Genomic DNA, 16,341 nt, shown 5'->3' with positions numbered 1-16,341 from the left:
TACTCCACACGGAAAGACACGTAGCTGAGAAGGGGGCATAATCTGGCACAGACTGGACGGGGCCTGGACAAGGGAGGGCCGGGGGGGGGGGAGGGGGGGCTGGGGGTCTGTGGTAAATGTTCTGAGGAAGGATTAGGTTCAGTAACATTACCCGACACAGTGGGACCCCCCAGCCCCCTAGGCATTCCCAGGGATGATATCCCAGGATGAATCGAGGCAAGGAACGGCAGACCCATTCCTTTCATGCAGAAAGCAAACATTCTCCACTCGGCAGCTTTAGGATTTAGGTGGCCGTCTGGCTTAGGGATGGCCTTTTGAATGCCTGGTTTGTGGGTGGCAGAAGCTGCTGCTTTAGCCAGCTAAGCATTAGAGATCGACCATGTTTCGAACAATCCTTTTCAAGGGGTTGTTTTTCCCCATTCATTGGCCTGTGAGCTGCCTGGAGCGGGCAGGAGAGGACTGCTTGCATGGGGATGATCGAAGGGGATAGGAACATAGGAACGGAGAAGGGTAAGGTGAGGGGAGACAGTGGACAGACTATGCTATCAGGGAGGATCAGGAAGTGGCCATGGGCTGACAGTATGTGGTCAAGGGCTGACTGGAATTGCTCATAAACTGTGGTACTCAGGGACCCCACACCCATCCACAGCTCCTGGGAGCTGAACTCTGACCTCCACAGGCCAGGACAGGAAGCAAGGGTCAGCACTGCAGGAAGTAGACTCTTCTCTCTGACAATATAGGTCCCTGTGAGGTCATTGGAGATCCAAACTAAAAGACAATATTATGTTGAGAGCTAGGAGCAAGAGAATCATGAATATTCCCTGGTTGTATTCCCTGCCTGTGAAGCAGGAACACTATGCTCTGATGCTGTTAGTAGCTGAAGAATCTACCAGTTAAGCCAACAGAAAGTTTCTTTAAATAGAAAACTGAGATAATTAAACATTCTTGCCTCTTAGACAGTGATGTTTTGATTTCCCAAAATGTAAATTAGATACTTTTTATATCCCCAAAACATGTTACTTTTGTAATTAGGTGTCCAAAATAATTGGCCTGTCACAGCAATCCTGTTCATAGATGATGGGATGACATGTTAATGAAACAGCGTTGTCACGATGTTGTGTCTGTTGTGTCCCAGAGGAATGCTTAACATTGAGACCAATTAGAGGCACATCCTCTATCCTCGCTCATACACATCCCACAATTCATTAGACAGAAGGTAATTACTACGTAAACACCCCCCCCCCTCCCCCAGAGGGCCTCAAGGTGAAACCTCCGATGGCGTGAAGAAACCTCGAACCCGCGTTCGAGGCTAGCACCTCTCTGATGGGTTTTGTCAGTTCATGAGAACAGTTCATGAGAAAGGGACTGCTCGGGAGGAGCCAATGAAAGAGACTGACACGCATGCAAAGAGGTTTCCGGAGTCTGTCGCGTCTCCCGAGCCCGTGGGGTGACTGTCTTGCTATGAGGACGGCGGCTACAACATCAGCTGCTCATTATACTCCCACAACCGTACAGCGTTGATGTTTGAGTCGCTGTCAATTACCCCCCCCACTTCCCCCCTACCCCCGTCTCAGTATAATCTCATCACTGTGCACGATTACGATGACCAGCATTTCTGTTGCTTTCATTTCAATACCCATATGGCACACGGCAAGACCCAGCGTGAGCAAGACTCTTTCCGACAGCCATCTGCTCCCCTGAGAAATCAGACCCATTTGTCGTCTTAATTACTTTCCGTATCGCTTTGAAGGTCAACAGCTAAATCGGATTCAGGCAGCCGGTTATAATAGGTTCATCAAGTCAGGAGTTAAACCCTGAACCTGACGATTGATTGGGACGGTCCCAGAGAATCCCGACTGAGGCCTTGACAACACAGCTCACGTTGTGGGCCCGGGGTTTATCTGCGACATGCTAATGCGCCGATGCTATCAGCGGTGCTTAAGACGTAATTACAGCCAGCGCTCGGGTGATGCGTTATCACAGCCAGCTTCTTATCCTCTCCCTATCGGTTGGCACACAACATGCATTACACAACATGCAGTAAGACTGGGACCTGAATGTGTTCATTTCCTGAGTTTAATAGAGGGTGATATGACCTCTGGATGACGAAAGTCGTTATTAAGCAGGGGGATGTTCGGTGGCTTGGGCTGTAGACGGCAGAGACGTGGTGCACAGGTGTTCCATCGCGTCTGGGTGCCATTCACCCTGAAGCACAACGTGTTCGTGAAACCCAGGTGAGTGATGTCATGTCTGCTCCTTAGAGTCGCTGAGTTACTCAACAGGTGGAGCGGATCCAGAGCTCAGTGTATTCGATTAGTGGGATCTAAGTATAAGCACTGTAGAACACTACACGGACCAGACTCTGCATGGATGATATCGTCACACAAACAGTTTCCAATACTGTTTCGTATTTTCCCACATATGGTCATTGCTTATACGCCAGACATAGTCTGAGGCCTCCGTCATTTATTGGAGTACAGGTTGCATATTTCAGTAACCTGTTGTTAGCATTACATGCTACATATTTCTGTAACCTGAAAGGAGGTTGTATCAGTGGGGTCCAGACTAACTTCAAACACGTGACCAAATCATCCGGGTTGTTAGGACAAAAAAGCTTCCTTCACGAACGGCTGTACCCAGACACACAGAGAGAGACGTATATGGAGAGACGCAGCTCTGCTTCTGAGAGGAAGATGAGGGCAGCTCCGCACACACTCCCTGTTTCTCACACCAGCTGGGGTGAACCCTGGAAGGAGAAGGCCCAGGTGCTAGGCAGTCTCAGAGGCCAGACTCCAGCCCCCTCTGAGGAACTCCACACCCAAACAACCATATCTTTTCCCCGCAAAAGGGAAAGAGAACCGTGCAGAGCCTCGACAGTGGGAGTGAAAGTTTTGTCTGGGTCTGTGAGAGCTCAAAAATAATGTGGGACAACAGAGAAAGAGGGGCCAAAAAGGAGGCCCTGAGAGGCATTCTTTCTCATTGTTTCATTCTCTCCCCCTTCGCCTTAACAAAAAGCTCCATTTGGGCCGGGGTAAAATGAGAAGTGGAAAAAATCCCCACTCACAATTACTCTCTTGCAAATCTAAAGAGGCTGTGTGGTACTCGTTGTCATGGTGACTACCATTATCCATATGTGTGTGTGTGTGTTGGAGTGGGGCTTTGCCCATCCCCCGCCCTCCTCCCTCAATCCCCCCTCCCTGCCCCCCACCCCCCCCAGGGGGCCTTCCCCTAGTGTCAGAGAGATGAGGTTCTGACATGCACAAGCAAGACACACGGTTCCATCAGCGACTATATGTTGGGGGAGGAGGGAGGGGGGTGAGGGTGGGGCGGGGGATGAGGGTAGGGCGGGGGGGGGGGGTTGTAAATGAGTGTTTCACGCACAGACAACAGCCATCCCAACGTCCCCCCCGGGGCCGTGGGCAGCGAAGGTGCGGAGGTGGACGACGACGCGTTCAGTCGGGATCCTCTGAACTCTCAACGCTTCGGTGCGACGACATCCTCAAAGACTGACAAGCGTCTCACAGGGGCCTCGGGGGTGCTGAGAGGGATGGACCCGCACTCACAAAGAGAGGGTGGGATCCACCACGGAGACGGCAGGTCCTCAGAGAGACTCCCTGTCAGGTTGATTGTCCGTGGGGACGCTCTGGGAGGAGAAAGGGCGCTGACCCCCAGTGTGACGCCTGGGTTTAATGGCAACGCCCCCCCGCTGTGGAGGAGGGCCAGCGTGGAGGTCAGGAGGGGTTAATCTGGACAGGGCAGTCACACGTTGGTCCTGTCTCCCTGACTCTCTCTCTCCGTTTCTCTATCTTTACCTGTCGCTCTTTCTCACTAACAGCCTCTTTGTCCATTTCTCTGACTCTCATTATTTTTTCACTCTCTCCCTGTCTCGATTGCCCTCTCTCTCCCTCCCTCTCTTCCACTCTCTCTCCTCTGATAATGACCAATCCTTCTCTGACCCTTGACCCCTCTAGCACACAAGCAGAAGGAGACCAGCTTTTCAATTATCTCCACTGGTCCCACTGACCATGCAGCCTGAAGGTTCATAACAAATGACATGAGCAAATATGATGGTTATTTAATAGGATTGGACCATGGGTTGAAAGGTCAGAAGTGAAGGTGCAATGTAACTGTGAAAAATACTTATTTGCAGCAGCTTATCTGTTAGCCTCCTCTGACAAAAGCCTTTTTGGTTCTCATCTTTTTTTTGCCAACAAAAGAATGCATTTCTTTTGCAAATCGTATCAGATTTCTTCCTGAGATTTGGCCATTTCATCAGTCACTAGAATGCTACAATGGAAATGGCTTCCAAGCCTATAGTCTCTCTAGGCTTTGTCTAAACAACACCACCAGGAGTGAGAGGGTGTGGTGACCGCTCTGATTTCTCTCCCAGTCTCTCAACAGGAAATCTCACCACCGCTGAGTCACCTCAGGGGTTTGTATCTCACATCGATGCTGGCCGGTGTGACACACTGCCTGGGCTCTCGGCAAACACATAGTCTTTGTCTATAGAGTCCGATATCCTTCCCCGTATGGATAAATCATGCTTGCTTGGTCGATGTCAAACATCTATATCTCCATCCATTACCATTCACCTCTGTGCTGGGCCCTGGGGTGGTATCAATACTACCTCCGCAGCTGCACAGCTGATGACCTCACTCGGCTCGGCAGACATGCAGACGAGCTTACAGTTATCTGACATGACTCCACACTGCTCCTTCCAGCTTTGACGGCCACTGGACAAATGGCAAGACATGACCCACCCTTCCCTGCATCCCTCTCGTCCTCTGCTCCATCCCCCCTCCCTCCCTCCATCCACCCCCTCCCTCTTTCCCTCCCTCCATCCCCCCCTCCCTCATTCCCTCCCTTTCTCCCTCCCTCCCTTACTTCTCCATTCTCCATTATTTTGCTCTCCACGCTTTCTTCCCTACGTCTCCTCCTTTCCTCCCTCTCTCCTTCCTCCCTCCCCTCCCTCTCTCCTCCCTCCCTCCCCTCTCCTCTCCTCCCTCTACCCCCCCTCCTCCCTCCCTCCCTCCCTCCCAACATGGGGTCCGGAGGAAACTCATCAGAGATCAATATGAAATGCTGAAAACATCCTCTGTTTAACTTTGCTCAAGCACTGTTTACAAAACTAATAAAATGCAGAAACTCTCAATAATCGGGTGTGATCTGGGAGCTCATATCCTGCTGAGGAGATGCTAACGCTGGGGTGTGGTAATCTGATGAGAATGACAACATTTGGCTCGGGGGGAATCTCTCTTATCTCCAGTCTCAATTCAGTTTGCATATATTTATTGTAAACGCTGACTCCATCTGTCTTCATATGATGGTTTGATCTCAGTAAAAACGTGGAGAAGAAACATCTAATACGTTTGCCTGTGTATTTTTGTGGGCTTATATACCTAATGGTGCAATGCATAGCTCATAAAACTGCTGGTTGTGACTAATGAACAGGAAAAAAGGCAAAAAGCAATGTTCTTCTGTTCGGTAAAATGTCTTGAATATTGTCTTGTCATAACGACATCTGGAGGTAGAGTCAAAGGAGTAACTGCATGCCTGCTAGAGACCTGGAGGTCAGTCATCTCCCCTGGTGCTGAAGTCCAGTCCCAGTCATCTCATCTGGTGTTGAGGTCCAGTCCCAGTCATCTCATATGGTGTTGAGGTCCAGTCCCAGTCATCTCGTCTGGTGTTGAGGTCCAGTCCCAGTCATCTCCTCTGGTGTTGAGGTCCAGTCCCAGTCATCTCATTTGGTGTTGAGGTCCAATCCCAGTCATCTCCTCTGGTGTTGAGGTCCAGTCCCAGTCATCTCGTCTGGTGTTGAGGTCCAGTCCCAGTCAACTCCTTTGGGGCCAAGGTCCAGTTCCAGCGAGAAAAGGGTTCCCTACAGCCAGATGCTGAAATGAATAATCACAAACAGCCCTGTAGGTTCATGACATCAATCCCACTTCTTTGGGTCCGGGAGGACCAGTCTCTCACCGGTCTTCTGGGCCGTAAAACAATGACAGATGTGCGCACCCATGTTCCTTCCACCCATGTTATGAGGATATCTACAACCCCTCTAGAGGTCATTCTGATTAAAAGACAGAGAAAGAGAGGGAGAGGGAAGAGGAGGGAATCTGCATTCCAAGTCATCTTAAAGCAAAGAAAGACACTCTTTTTTTAAAGGTTTGCTATGTAAAGTTGTGCCAGGACACAAGAGCACACCCATGCACCATACATGTGACCACGTCTGTCCACAGATGTAGTCTGTGTAGTACCAGAAGAAGGTCCTTTGAAGTAGAAAACACAAAGATTCAGAGTTCAGCTAGTCTGAGAGGAGAACCATTCCTCAGTTTACTCTCTGAGCTGTTAGTTACAGACTTAAGGACTTAGGAAACCTAGGCCTTAGGACCCAGCGGTAACCTGAAAAATTGTGCTCCATAGACTGAGAGGGGGAATTGGATTTGTAAAATTAAAATTGCGCTGATTTAATAAATAATGACGACTGACTCACAGAAGTGTCGGATGTGACAATGACTGACCTGCAATGCATGGGGGTGTCGACCATTAGTGAGTCCCCGGTTGCAGTGCTTTTATGGGAGGAAATGGTCCGTGAAAAAATACATCATGGCCAACAACTGCGATTTCAGTGCATAATAGGCTACATCAAGAGCAGTTGGACGGAGCGGTGCATTCCTCGATCAGCGGGGCATGATTTCTTGAATCTGTTGAGCAGGCGAATCCAGTGTTGTCTAAATCATAGTGATTCACAAGGCGCTCGGTTCCTGAAGCTAAGTCTGTCGCACAAAACCTTTCGTCAGATGCTAACAACCGCTACATTTATTGGGTGAAAATCGTCAGGGGAGGCCAGGATGCATACGAGATAGTCAAAGCGCTTTAGTTAAATATCTTTGACAACGTCTGTTTACAGAAAAGGCTTGTACTGCTTTGGGACGGAAGAAAAAGACAGATATAATGCTTGGCCCAACAAGCATCTTATTTCTTTACCCAATATACTTCTGCGTGATAGGATTCTGCCTACATAGGTCAGTCGGATATGCCCTTCTTGGAACTTGGATATTAAAACTGCATGACAAGATAACGTGACTTAATGAAGCTCAAGTAGTATTAATGCAAGAGGCATGCAAGATCCCAAGTGATGCAATTATCTGTCTCTCCTCAACGGGGAAGTAACAACTAGCCTGACGTTGTCATACTCAATTATAGTCAGAATGACTCTGATACCGCTCCGTTAGGCTGTGAGTAAGGGGCGTGTTTCCACCGAACCCGGGAAAAAAAAGTCTCATCTCTCAATTGAACAGACCTACAACCAAAGCTACGTAGTGTCTTGTTTAACAACCCAATCGCTCCTTGGTGACGGATGATTACTTTACTGTTGATCATCTGTTCATCATCGTATAAAGCCCACCCTGACAAATTGATTGAACAGCTCGTTCGGACATGGTATTTTCCCAATCCAGAGACCCCAGAGCAAATTCCCGACCAAATTGTTTTGTGGGCGGGGCTAAATTCAGCTGACACCCAGGCTAAGTAATAACAGTAAAGACAAAGCAATTTTACAACAACTTTATTGGCAAGGGAAGAAAAATATATAACTTCAATAAATACTGTGGAAACACCAATCATACAGACGTACAAATGGACAAACATTCAAAAAGATAGATGTTCTACAGCTAACACCGTGGCAACTTTAATTTAACATTTTTTAAACAGTGGAACACCTCAGGGATCCTTCTGAGAGCAGACTGCCGAATGTCTCCAGTCCTGGAAATGTTTGGTTAAACTAACCAACGACTGAGATAGTAACGGTACGATATGTAACGATAAGTCATGAGTGGGAGGAGACTGAACAGGATATGCGTCATGAAGTAACGAGGATGCCAGCTACAGAGTCTGTAAGCTCGTTAGATACCCAACTCCACCCCCACCCCCTGATGATTCTTCACCATGAGTGAAGCCCTCCAGACCAAGATGTGTACTTGCTGCTAATTTACTCCAGAAAGAATCCTGATATTCTCTTATGAACCCTTCATCCCATACAAGCTTGTCTCTTTCAAATGTAAAACATCGTAAACTGAACCATGGGCCCTTCCAGACGGTAGGACATGTCAGAGCAGGGCGAGGCTGTACAGAACATGCATCCCAGACCCCACAGAGGCCCATGGACAGGGAGAAACAGGAGGCTTATTTCAGTGGGTTTGAATTGTTGTGGGAGAGCTGCAGTGGCTTGTTCTGGGGCGGGGGGGGAGGGGGTGTCCAATGGCAAAACTAGAAAGTGGCTAGAGGGGGGGGGAGGGGGGAGGGTATAGGGCTTGTAATTGCTGTGGTTCAGAGGCATGTGTGTGTGGGGGGGGGGATTAAGCATGTAGAGGTGGTCTGCTTCACCCTCCTCTTCCTATCTGTGGTCAGCGGCACTGCTGTCAGGGCTACACGCCAGACATGGAGGGGAGGGGGGGGGGGGGGGGGGGCACACAAGCAAAGCACACACTAGAAAATAGGCTGTGCTACCGCAAGCGACCTCTGCCCTGTTCAGATTCTTTGGTTGTAAATTAATAATAAGCAACAAACGATGACAATAGAGGGTCCAGAAAACGGAGAGGTTTGAGCAGTGCTAGAACGTTCCGCAGACAGAGCAAAGCACATTAAAAAGGCGGCTTTCAGATACCATTGTTAACAGTGCGCAACAGCATCGACCAAAAACACACACGTCATCTCCATTTGACTGTTTCAAGGCAGTAACAAAAGAGAGGTGGAGGGGTGGGGCTTGCCTGTGCAACCACAGTGAGTGTGTCATTACAACGTCATGCCAGGCCCTGCGGCCAGTGCAAGAGATCCATAGGCCGATAATGATGTCGATGAACAGCAGCAGCAGCCTTTCGCTTTCTAGAACAAATTTTCCTCACTGGTGATTCCTCCATCTTTTTTTTTTCCTTCAAGGGCAAAAACTTAACCTGACACCACTTATAATAACTTCCTGTCCAGATCCTCGACCTGGGCCACAATGGTTATGATGTCACTTCGGGGGGGAGCAGAAGAGAGGTCTGATATAAGTCAGAAGTCTGCATGTCTTCCTGTGTGGCCCCTAGTTTGCTTTGTTGACAAGTTTAGGCTTCAGAAATTCCCCAAACATTTTCTCCTCCAGAAGACATTGGCAAGCTCCAGACATTTCCTTCATCGTCTCCAGCCAACAGTCCATGATTCCTGCAGGACGGTAGAACAGGGCTTCATATTGTTCGTAGTCCCGGACAAAACAGAGAGATAAGCAGATGGTTTAAAGTGCAGAGCAGTGTGGCACCCCCCTCTCAATGCTTGGCACGTGTGTAAAAGAAGAGAGGAGGCTTAGAGCTCCGTGTCACTTCCTCCTCATCCCCTGATCCCATTTGTCCACAACAGCGACAAGTCTCCCTAGTCCTGGCCAATCACATGATGGCACAGCTCTTGGCCTTGTCTTTGCGTATGTCCGAAGCCACCGCCGCCAGCTCGGGCCTGTTGGGCATGTGCGAGATCCTCTTGGTGGCCCTGGAGGACTTGCTGCGTTTGACGTTCTTGCTGTTCTTGTTGACGCAGGCCAGCGTGGCCACATGGAAGATGTCTCTGACGCTGTTCTCAGACTGCAGGGAGGAACACTCGATGTAGGGGGCGCTCAGCTGCTTGGCCATGTTGGAGCCCTGAGAGAGGAGCAGGTACACACACACACACACACCACACAGGGGTTAGAAGAGATTCTGACACTAAAAGGAACAAAGTCAGTTCATGAAAGGGAAAACTGTTTGGATTATTAGCAATCCTTTTAGCACTTTCCGTGTTTATACAGGCCAGAACGGACATAGATCATCAACACCCACCTGATCATATGACACGGGCGTCTGTCTGTGATTGGACAGCTCCACCAGAGTGGTGAGGTCAGTGCGGAGGTCCGACTTGCAGCCCACCAGCAGCATCTTGGTGTTGGGGCAGAACTCCTGGATCTCACCCCTCCACTGGAGGACAGAAACATTTCAAAACCAGGAAAGCCACATTCATGGGTTTATTCTGGAGCAATGGTCTTCGGTCCTGGTCTCAGGGCCCACTGTCTTGTTATGTTTTAGATTTTTCCATGGTTCAAATGAATTGTTAGAGAGTTCTCCAGAAGCCTGATACCCATTCATTTCAATCAGGTGAGTTGGAGCATGGAAACATCTAGAACATACAGGACAGTGGGTCCTGAGGAACGAAGACTGTTTAAAAAGACAACACATAAGGCGGCATGGCTAGATGACCGCCATCCTGCTAGGAATCCTTCATCTCCCACTGCCAAAAACAATGAGCCACTCTGTTGAGTGGGAGCTCTTCACAACGACAGCAGTACAGGAAAACATCCTTAACTACTGGATCTGCTCAGGGATTACACTGGGCGATGAACTGCAAGCCTTCCTCTAAGAAGGGCATTATTCAATGTTGCCAGTCTCTGTACAGTACTTAGTCTGATCCTTGCTGTCCGTGTGTGTGTGGGCCAGACATGGGGCCCTAAGGAGGGGAGGTTTGTGTGTGTGTGTGTGAGTGAGTGAGTGAGAAGTGAGAGAGACACAGGCTGGTGATTGTTTTCTACAGGGTATTGCTCCCTCCTTCTCTTTCACTCTCCCTCTGCCTCCTCAGTTGACCACTACTCCCAGCTGGTCCTGTACTCAATGACAACACAGGTCAAAGGTCGCCCTGCCTGGGTCACCACGTGAGAACCGTCCTGCTCAGCTTCACGCGCCCCCCCCCCCCCCCCCCCAACACACACTCTCACTCAGTAGTACAACCCCCAAACCCCCCCCTTCCCATCCTCTCTCACAGTGGTACGACCCAGTCCTCTCTGGTACGGCCCTAATTCAGTTTTTCCAGTCAGAGGAAACTTTTCAGAAACCACTTGACCCCGTAACACAGAGAGGGGGGGGGGTTTCTAGCGAGGGTCAGAAGACTGTGTGAACATATTTCCTGTTCCACCTCCAGAGGGGGAGGGGGAACACGAGTGATGCAGCTTCCTGGACGTAAAAGGCTCCCATCTCTCTCCGTCACTCACCTTCTTCAGCACGCTGTCCAGGGTCTCTGGCCGGCTGATGTCAAAACAGATGAGGACAGCGTCAGAGTCCGGGTAGGAGAGTGGTCGCACGTTGTCGTAGTATGGAGAACCTGCCGGCACATGCACACAGGTCAGGAACAGTTCAGTTAAACCATAACCAAAACAATTCATTTCCTCTTTTCTGCCATGCATATCTCACAACAATGACTCCCGGTTGCAGTTCTAGAAAACTCTTTTATAGAGATTCCTTCAGACCTGACAGAACACGCATCCAACAATAATATGTCATCAAACATGTAAACTGTTGTTCATTTATGCTTCCAACTGCCTGAGGGACTGCTCTCTGGCCCATAAACATCCATACACAGAGAAATCAGACAAGGAGACATTTCATTGAGGGAGTTTGAGGTATTTAAGCCACTACACTAGACTTCCCTTATAAAACTATAGATAAATCTAGGCATTACATTTGCATAGCCAGACTTAAGACCCATCTGCATTTCTCTGAATCTTTATGAAATGTTGTACACAATAACAAAGCTTTTGTTCTCAAATAAACAGGCACAGTTCATTATAAAAAGACAAGCCAGGCTGAAAGCTTGTCAAGGTAAATCACTGAAGTCAACAGCACCGAGTCTGCAAGACGTCCAGAACAACCAACAACGGAATATCTGGGTGCCATGGAGAACACCGTGCCACTGCCAGGAATCCTGGGAATTTTGTTTTCATCCATATTTCCTGGGACATCCTTTGAGACCAGCAAACTGGGAGGTGATAAAGACCCAAATCCCCCCCCCCGCGCCCAACCCCCCACATTGTTGTCACCCCAACAGCTGACAGAAGACATACAGACCCCTGGGAGGAGAGAGTGAGAGCAGCCGGAGTATTCAATCATTACTGTCAGAGAAGAAGAGGAGAAGGGGGGGGGGGGGGGACAGGAGAGGCGCTTTTGTTCCTGATGTTACGCTGACAGTTACGGTATTTGATGATGACAAGTCATGGGGCTCGTTTCTAGGAAACGGGGTGGGAGGGGGTATGGAGTTCTATCAAACAGGAATGCAGATGAATGCATTCAGCAAGACTGACTAGGAGTTGTCGTCCCTTATTGTAAGAATGTTTTGGAACACATTTTTTTAATGGATGGCTCTCCGTCGAAGGAAAAACAAGGTGGTTAGATTCACTAAATGATATTAACATTTCACATCCGCATGAATTTGCCACAAAACCACACATGGCCCTGATGCAACATCCAGTCTGCACTTAAATCGTAGTCTCAACCTGGACAGCCTCGTAAAACATGTAGAGGGGAACACATTTGTGGAAAATGTGTCGAACCACAACCTAGAGTTTCCATGACCAGATCCACACAGACATTTGTTCAAATCTGGGATTCCCATCATTGTTCTGGCTCACTGTCCTGTCTGTAGGCAGTTTCAGAGAGGACAATGTTTGTTCTTGTAAACGGTTAACTAGCTTGTAAATATCCTCTGCCTGTCTGGCTGGAGAACCCTTAACCTCTGGGATGCCTGCTAGCTTGCCCTCATTTGACCTTTACCCGTTGGCCCAAGGATGGGTTTTGTCGTAGCAAATTGATGAGAATCTGTGCTTCTTACCAAATTCACCTACAGACTTAAAAAAAGCTTCACGTGGCTTTGTGACAGCCAGTCTGTTGAGAGCTAAATGAGGCAACACATTGTGGCACAGGGTCCAGCAGGTCAGACTTAACAGGGGGACGATGGCCATGCTGACTGGCAGATCATTAACTTGATTTCCCATCAGCCCTGAGGCAACTCCTGCCCACAACCACAACCACCACCAACACCCCCTAAGCCACACACCTCAGCCCATCCCTGTCTCACACCACAGCTGTCGGACTGAACGGTCTTTGTGGGGTTCAAAGGAAAGAGCTCCCAGCCGACTCTGAAGAACATTCCTGTGTGTATTTGCATTGACATTTACCACAGAGAAACAGCCACAATAATCTGAGAAACGACAGTTTCCCCAACCATCCTGGGAAGAAGGGAGTCTCTAAACCACAACCCTTTCCAAACAAAAGACCAAGTCCAGACGTTTCACCAGACAGAGAAGCGAGGAAATTACTTGTCTGCTCCAGTGCCATCCATTTGTAAACAGGGAGGATCGGAGCGTTGATGACCTTTCCACCCTCCGACCAGCAAAGTAAGACCGGACATTAATCTCTTCTGATGATGGAGGACATGTTTTACCGTGTGGAGAGGAGAGGTCACCGGGGACTCCTGTCTCTGGGGAGGAAACTGTCCCTGAACACTGACAGGGCCATCACTTTCTGTGGGAGACCTTCTATTACTTCCATATGGAGCCTGACACAAATGGTGAGCAGTCTCTCAGAGGGAAGCTCCATCATAACATCTCCCTGTCTGAGGAAAGGGTTGCAAAACTGCTCCATCATAACATCTCCCTGTCTGAGGAAAGGGTTGCAAAACTGCTCCATCATAACATCTCCCTGTCTGAGGAAAGGGTTGAAAAACTGCTCCATCATAACATCTCCTTGTCTGAGGAAAGGGTTGAAAAACTGCTTCATCATAATATCTTCCAGGTTGCTCCACCTGTTCATAACACACAAGTTCTATTGCAAGCGATGCTTAAGGCTTGAACGTGAGAAACAAATGTTGCCAACAGCTAAAAAAGGATGGAAAAAAAGAAATTGCTTTATAAATTATACATTTGGTTGTAAATACTGAGAAGTACAGCCGTGAGTGATCAAATATTTGTTGTCGAAAAAAGGGCAAAACCTTTAATTTCATGGAAAATATAAACATGCTGAGCAGGACAAAACATGCTTCCAAAACTCAGGATTACCAACAATGGGATCTTTGTGAGGAGAGAAAAAAAAGAAAGCCTTTTGTGAGTGGCATGCCAGACATGCAACTCCAGTTCCCCCCCAATCCAGATCCCCCAGCTGAAAAGGAGATCCAGTTCCCCCAACAGTGACAGAGGGTTCAAATTAGATCCCCCAGGCACAACCATAGAGGAGAGGACCAACCCAAATCCCTCAGCTAGAGGACTTTAGCCAGCTTTCTTGTTGTCTGAACTAGTGAAGGGACAACCTTGAAAGACCCTCTGAGAAAACATGTTGTAATATTCACTGAGAATCAGCAGCTGGCAGAGTTTACAGCCATGTGTTTTTAGAGTTAGCACGCTACCAACACAACGTGCTACCTACAGTTCAGAGCACCGGCCTAGAGCCTGCCTCTAAACCTCTCCGCCCTCTACTGGGCATGTGACCCGTCTCAGATGGAGTTTACAGTACAAGAGACAAAGCGCAGGGACAGCTGTCAGCAAGGAGTTCAAGATTGACCTCTGACCTCTAGATTGTAATGAGCATTGCACGGAAAGCTTGGACTTATTACCTGCTCTGAAGAGCAGAAGAAAACAAAAGATGTCCTCCTCCTCCCTCACCTGATTGATAAGCCTTACCCTCTAGTCCTCCAACCCACCGCCTGGATTCACCCGCCTCAGAATGCTGAGAAGGGGGGGGGGGCCACAAAGAGCAAACATGATCCAATTCAACATGCACAGGTCGCTGTGGCATTGAGCAAGCATGCCGTGTGCCAGGCACCCCACTCAGTCTTCTCTACAAACTGGTGGCATGAGTTCACCTGCCTGTCATTTTCTCCCGTTCGAAACAGTCAGCAAAGTGGTTAGAATGGATGCTGTCAAACCCTCTCTATTGCCATCAAGCCACTTGCTCCAAAGTCAAAGTGGTTTTGGTCTTAGATCCCCTACTGCTACCATAGCCAAGAATAGCGGACAACTCGACGTCCCCTCAGGTTGGTTTCCGGGCAGACCCTCAGGAGAGTGAGGGCCAGCTCTGGAGGAGCCAGTGGAGGTCAGCTCTCACCAGCTCTGTTGTAAGATCAGACTCTGAACCCGCTATCGACTGGAGGTCACAGACGTAGCCCATAGAGGCCACTCACCTCTCCACATGCCCACACTCTACAGCTCTGAGACAGGCAGCAGGGGGTGGGTCAACCTCAAAGCAGGTTGTGAGTAATGTGGCAGGGGTCAGAAATTGCATTCACCTTTTAACGTCTCTTTCAGCAGGCTATACTTTCCATTAATGCTATATTTGGTGCCAAACACGCACCTGCTCAGAGGCGTAAAAAGCGGGTATGTGGACACTGCACACATGAAGACATAAATCCGTGACATATAGCATCCCATCATCGCATTCCTGCAAGGCATGGTCATAACATTCTCGTTCTGGGTGCTTTCTTCTAGGGTCGAATAGTTGTGTGGGCAGAGTGAATGACCGCTCAAATTACAATTTCACGGCAATTCCACAAACTCGTAATTTCCCCACAAACTTTCGAATGTGGTGGACTCATTTTTAAACCAATGTTTCACTCCCAACTGAGTGCGATTCATACACTATTCAGATGTAATATTACAAATACGATGCTTATGTAGAATACTAAACTCACCTGATGTGTCCCAAAGACTGAGTTCTATTCTTTTAGTGTCGATTTCGAAACTGGCCGTGTAGTTTTCAAACACCGTGGGAACATAGGTCTATGAAAAAAGGCATAATAAAATGATTTATCTTCAGAACATAAAACAAACAAATCCATACACCACATCAGTTTATCCGCATATGTTGTTGGCTATCTTTTTCTTAATGATGACATTGCAAATAAGAACCGGTCGTGCTTTAAAATTATTTTAACCTGTAAATGTTTCATTGATAGGCTATGCCTCTGTCTCAGCGAAAAGTTCCAACTTAACGGTAAGATATATGTCACAACATGTTCTCCACGTACCTCTGGAAAGCAATCTTTCGCGAAGACATGAAGTAAAGCTGTCTTTCCGCACTGGCTGTCCCCGACAACCACTATTTTACACTTCACGCTCTGGTTGGGATCCATCCTGATTCAGGAAAAAGCTTGTAAACAGAATCTGGTCTCCTTCATTGACTTTTAAATGTCCGTATAGTGAACTGATTTTACAAGCTCCGCACAATATTCATTCCAACAGCCGAAGCTCCATTGATTGTCTTACTTTTACACACGTGAACACCCCCTGCAAGCAAAATCCCCGTAGATAATAGACAAAGATGCGCACGACGGACTATATACGAAGCTATGAACCAATCGCCTTCTTCACTCATTTGATGTCCGCCCCTTTCCCTCGTGGAGGTGATAAACATTGTCACGAGGACAGCGCCCCCTACGTTTTTCTGTTGTCACCAGACATAGATAGTCCGTGGATATGAGAAGACCGGGGAACAGAATGGGGAGAAGCGAGAGTAGATACTGGATGGT

The 16,341-nt window shown here is 48.4% G+C and overlaps 1 protein-coding gene across 2 annotated transcripts; it reads right to left on the bottom strand.

The window, feature by feature from the left end:
- Positions 1-7,548: 7,548 nt before the first annotated feature.
- LOC124485771 (rho-related GTP-binding protein RhoE) lies at positions 7,549-16,133 on the bottom strand. Of its 2 annotated transcripts, XM_047047561.1 has the most exons (6): positions 16,079-16,120; positions 15,841-15,946; positions 15,505-15,592; positions 11,042-11,151; positions 9,843-9,977; positions 7,549-9,665 (listed from the first exon to the last, which is right to left on the bottom strand). In XM_047047561.1, the coding sequence occupies exons 2-6, from the start codon at positions 15,943-15,945 to the stop codon at positions 9,417-9,419; spliced, it is 687 nt and encodes a 228-aa protein (XP_046903517.1). In that variant the 5' UTR covers position 15,946; positions 16,079-16,120; the 3' UTR covers positions 7,549-9,416. The 2 variants fall into 2 exon arrangements, with proteins under 2 accessions (XP_046903517.1, XP_046903516.1); XM_047047560.1 differs by having other exon boundaries at positions 15,841-16,133.
- Positions 16,134-16,341: the final 208 nt, after the last annotated feature.

The sequence above is a fragment of the Hypomesus transpacificus genome, chromosome 23 (genome assembly GCF_021917145.1).
Source record: "Hypomesus transpacificus isolate Combined female chromosome 23, fHypTra1, whole genome shotgun sequence".
NCBI classification, from domain to species: Eukaryota; Metazoa; Chordata; class Actinopteri; order Osmeriformes; family Osmeridae; genus Hypomesus; species Hypomesus transpacificus.
The sequence above is the reverse complement of the archived record's forward strand: the minus strand, read 5'-3'. Positions and strand labels throughout refer to the sequence as shown.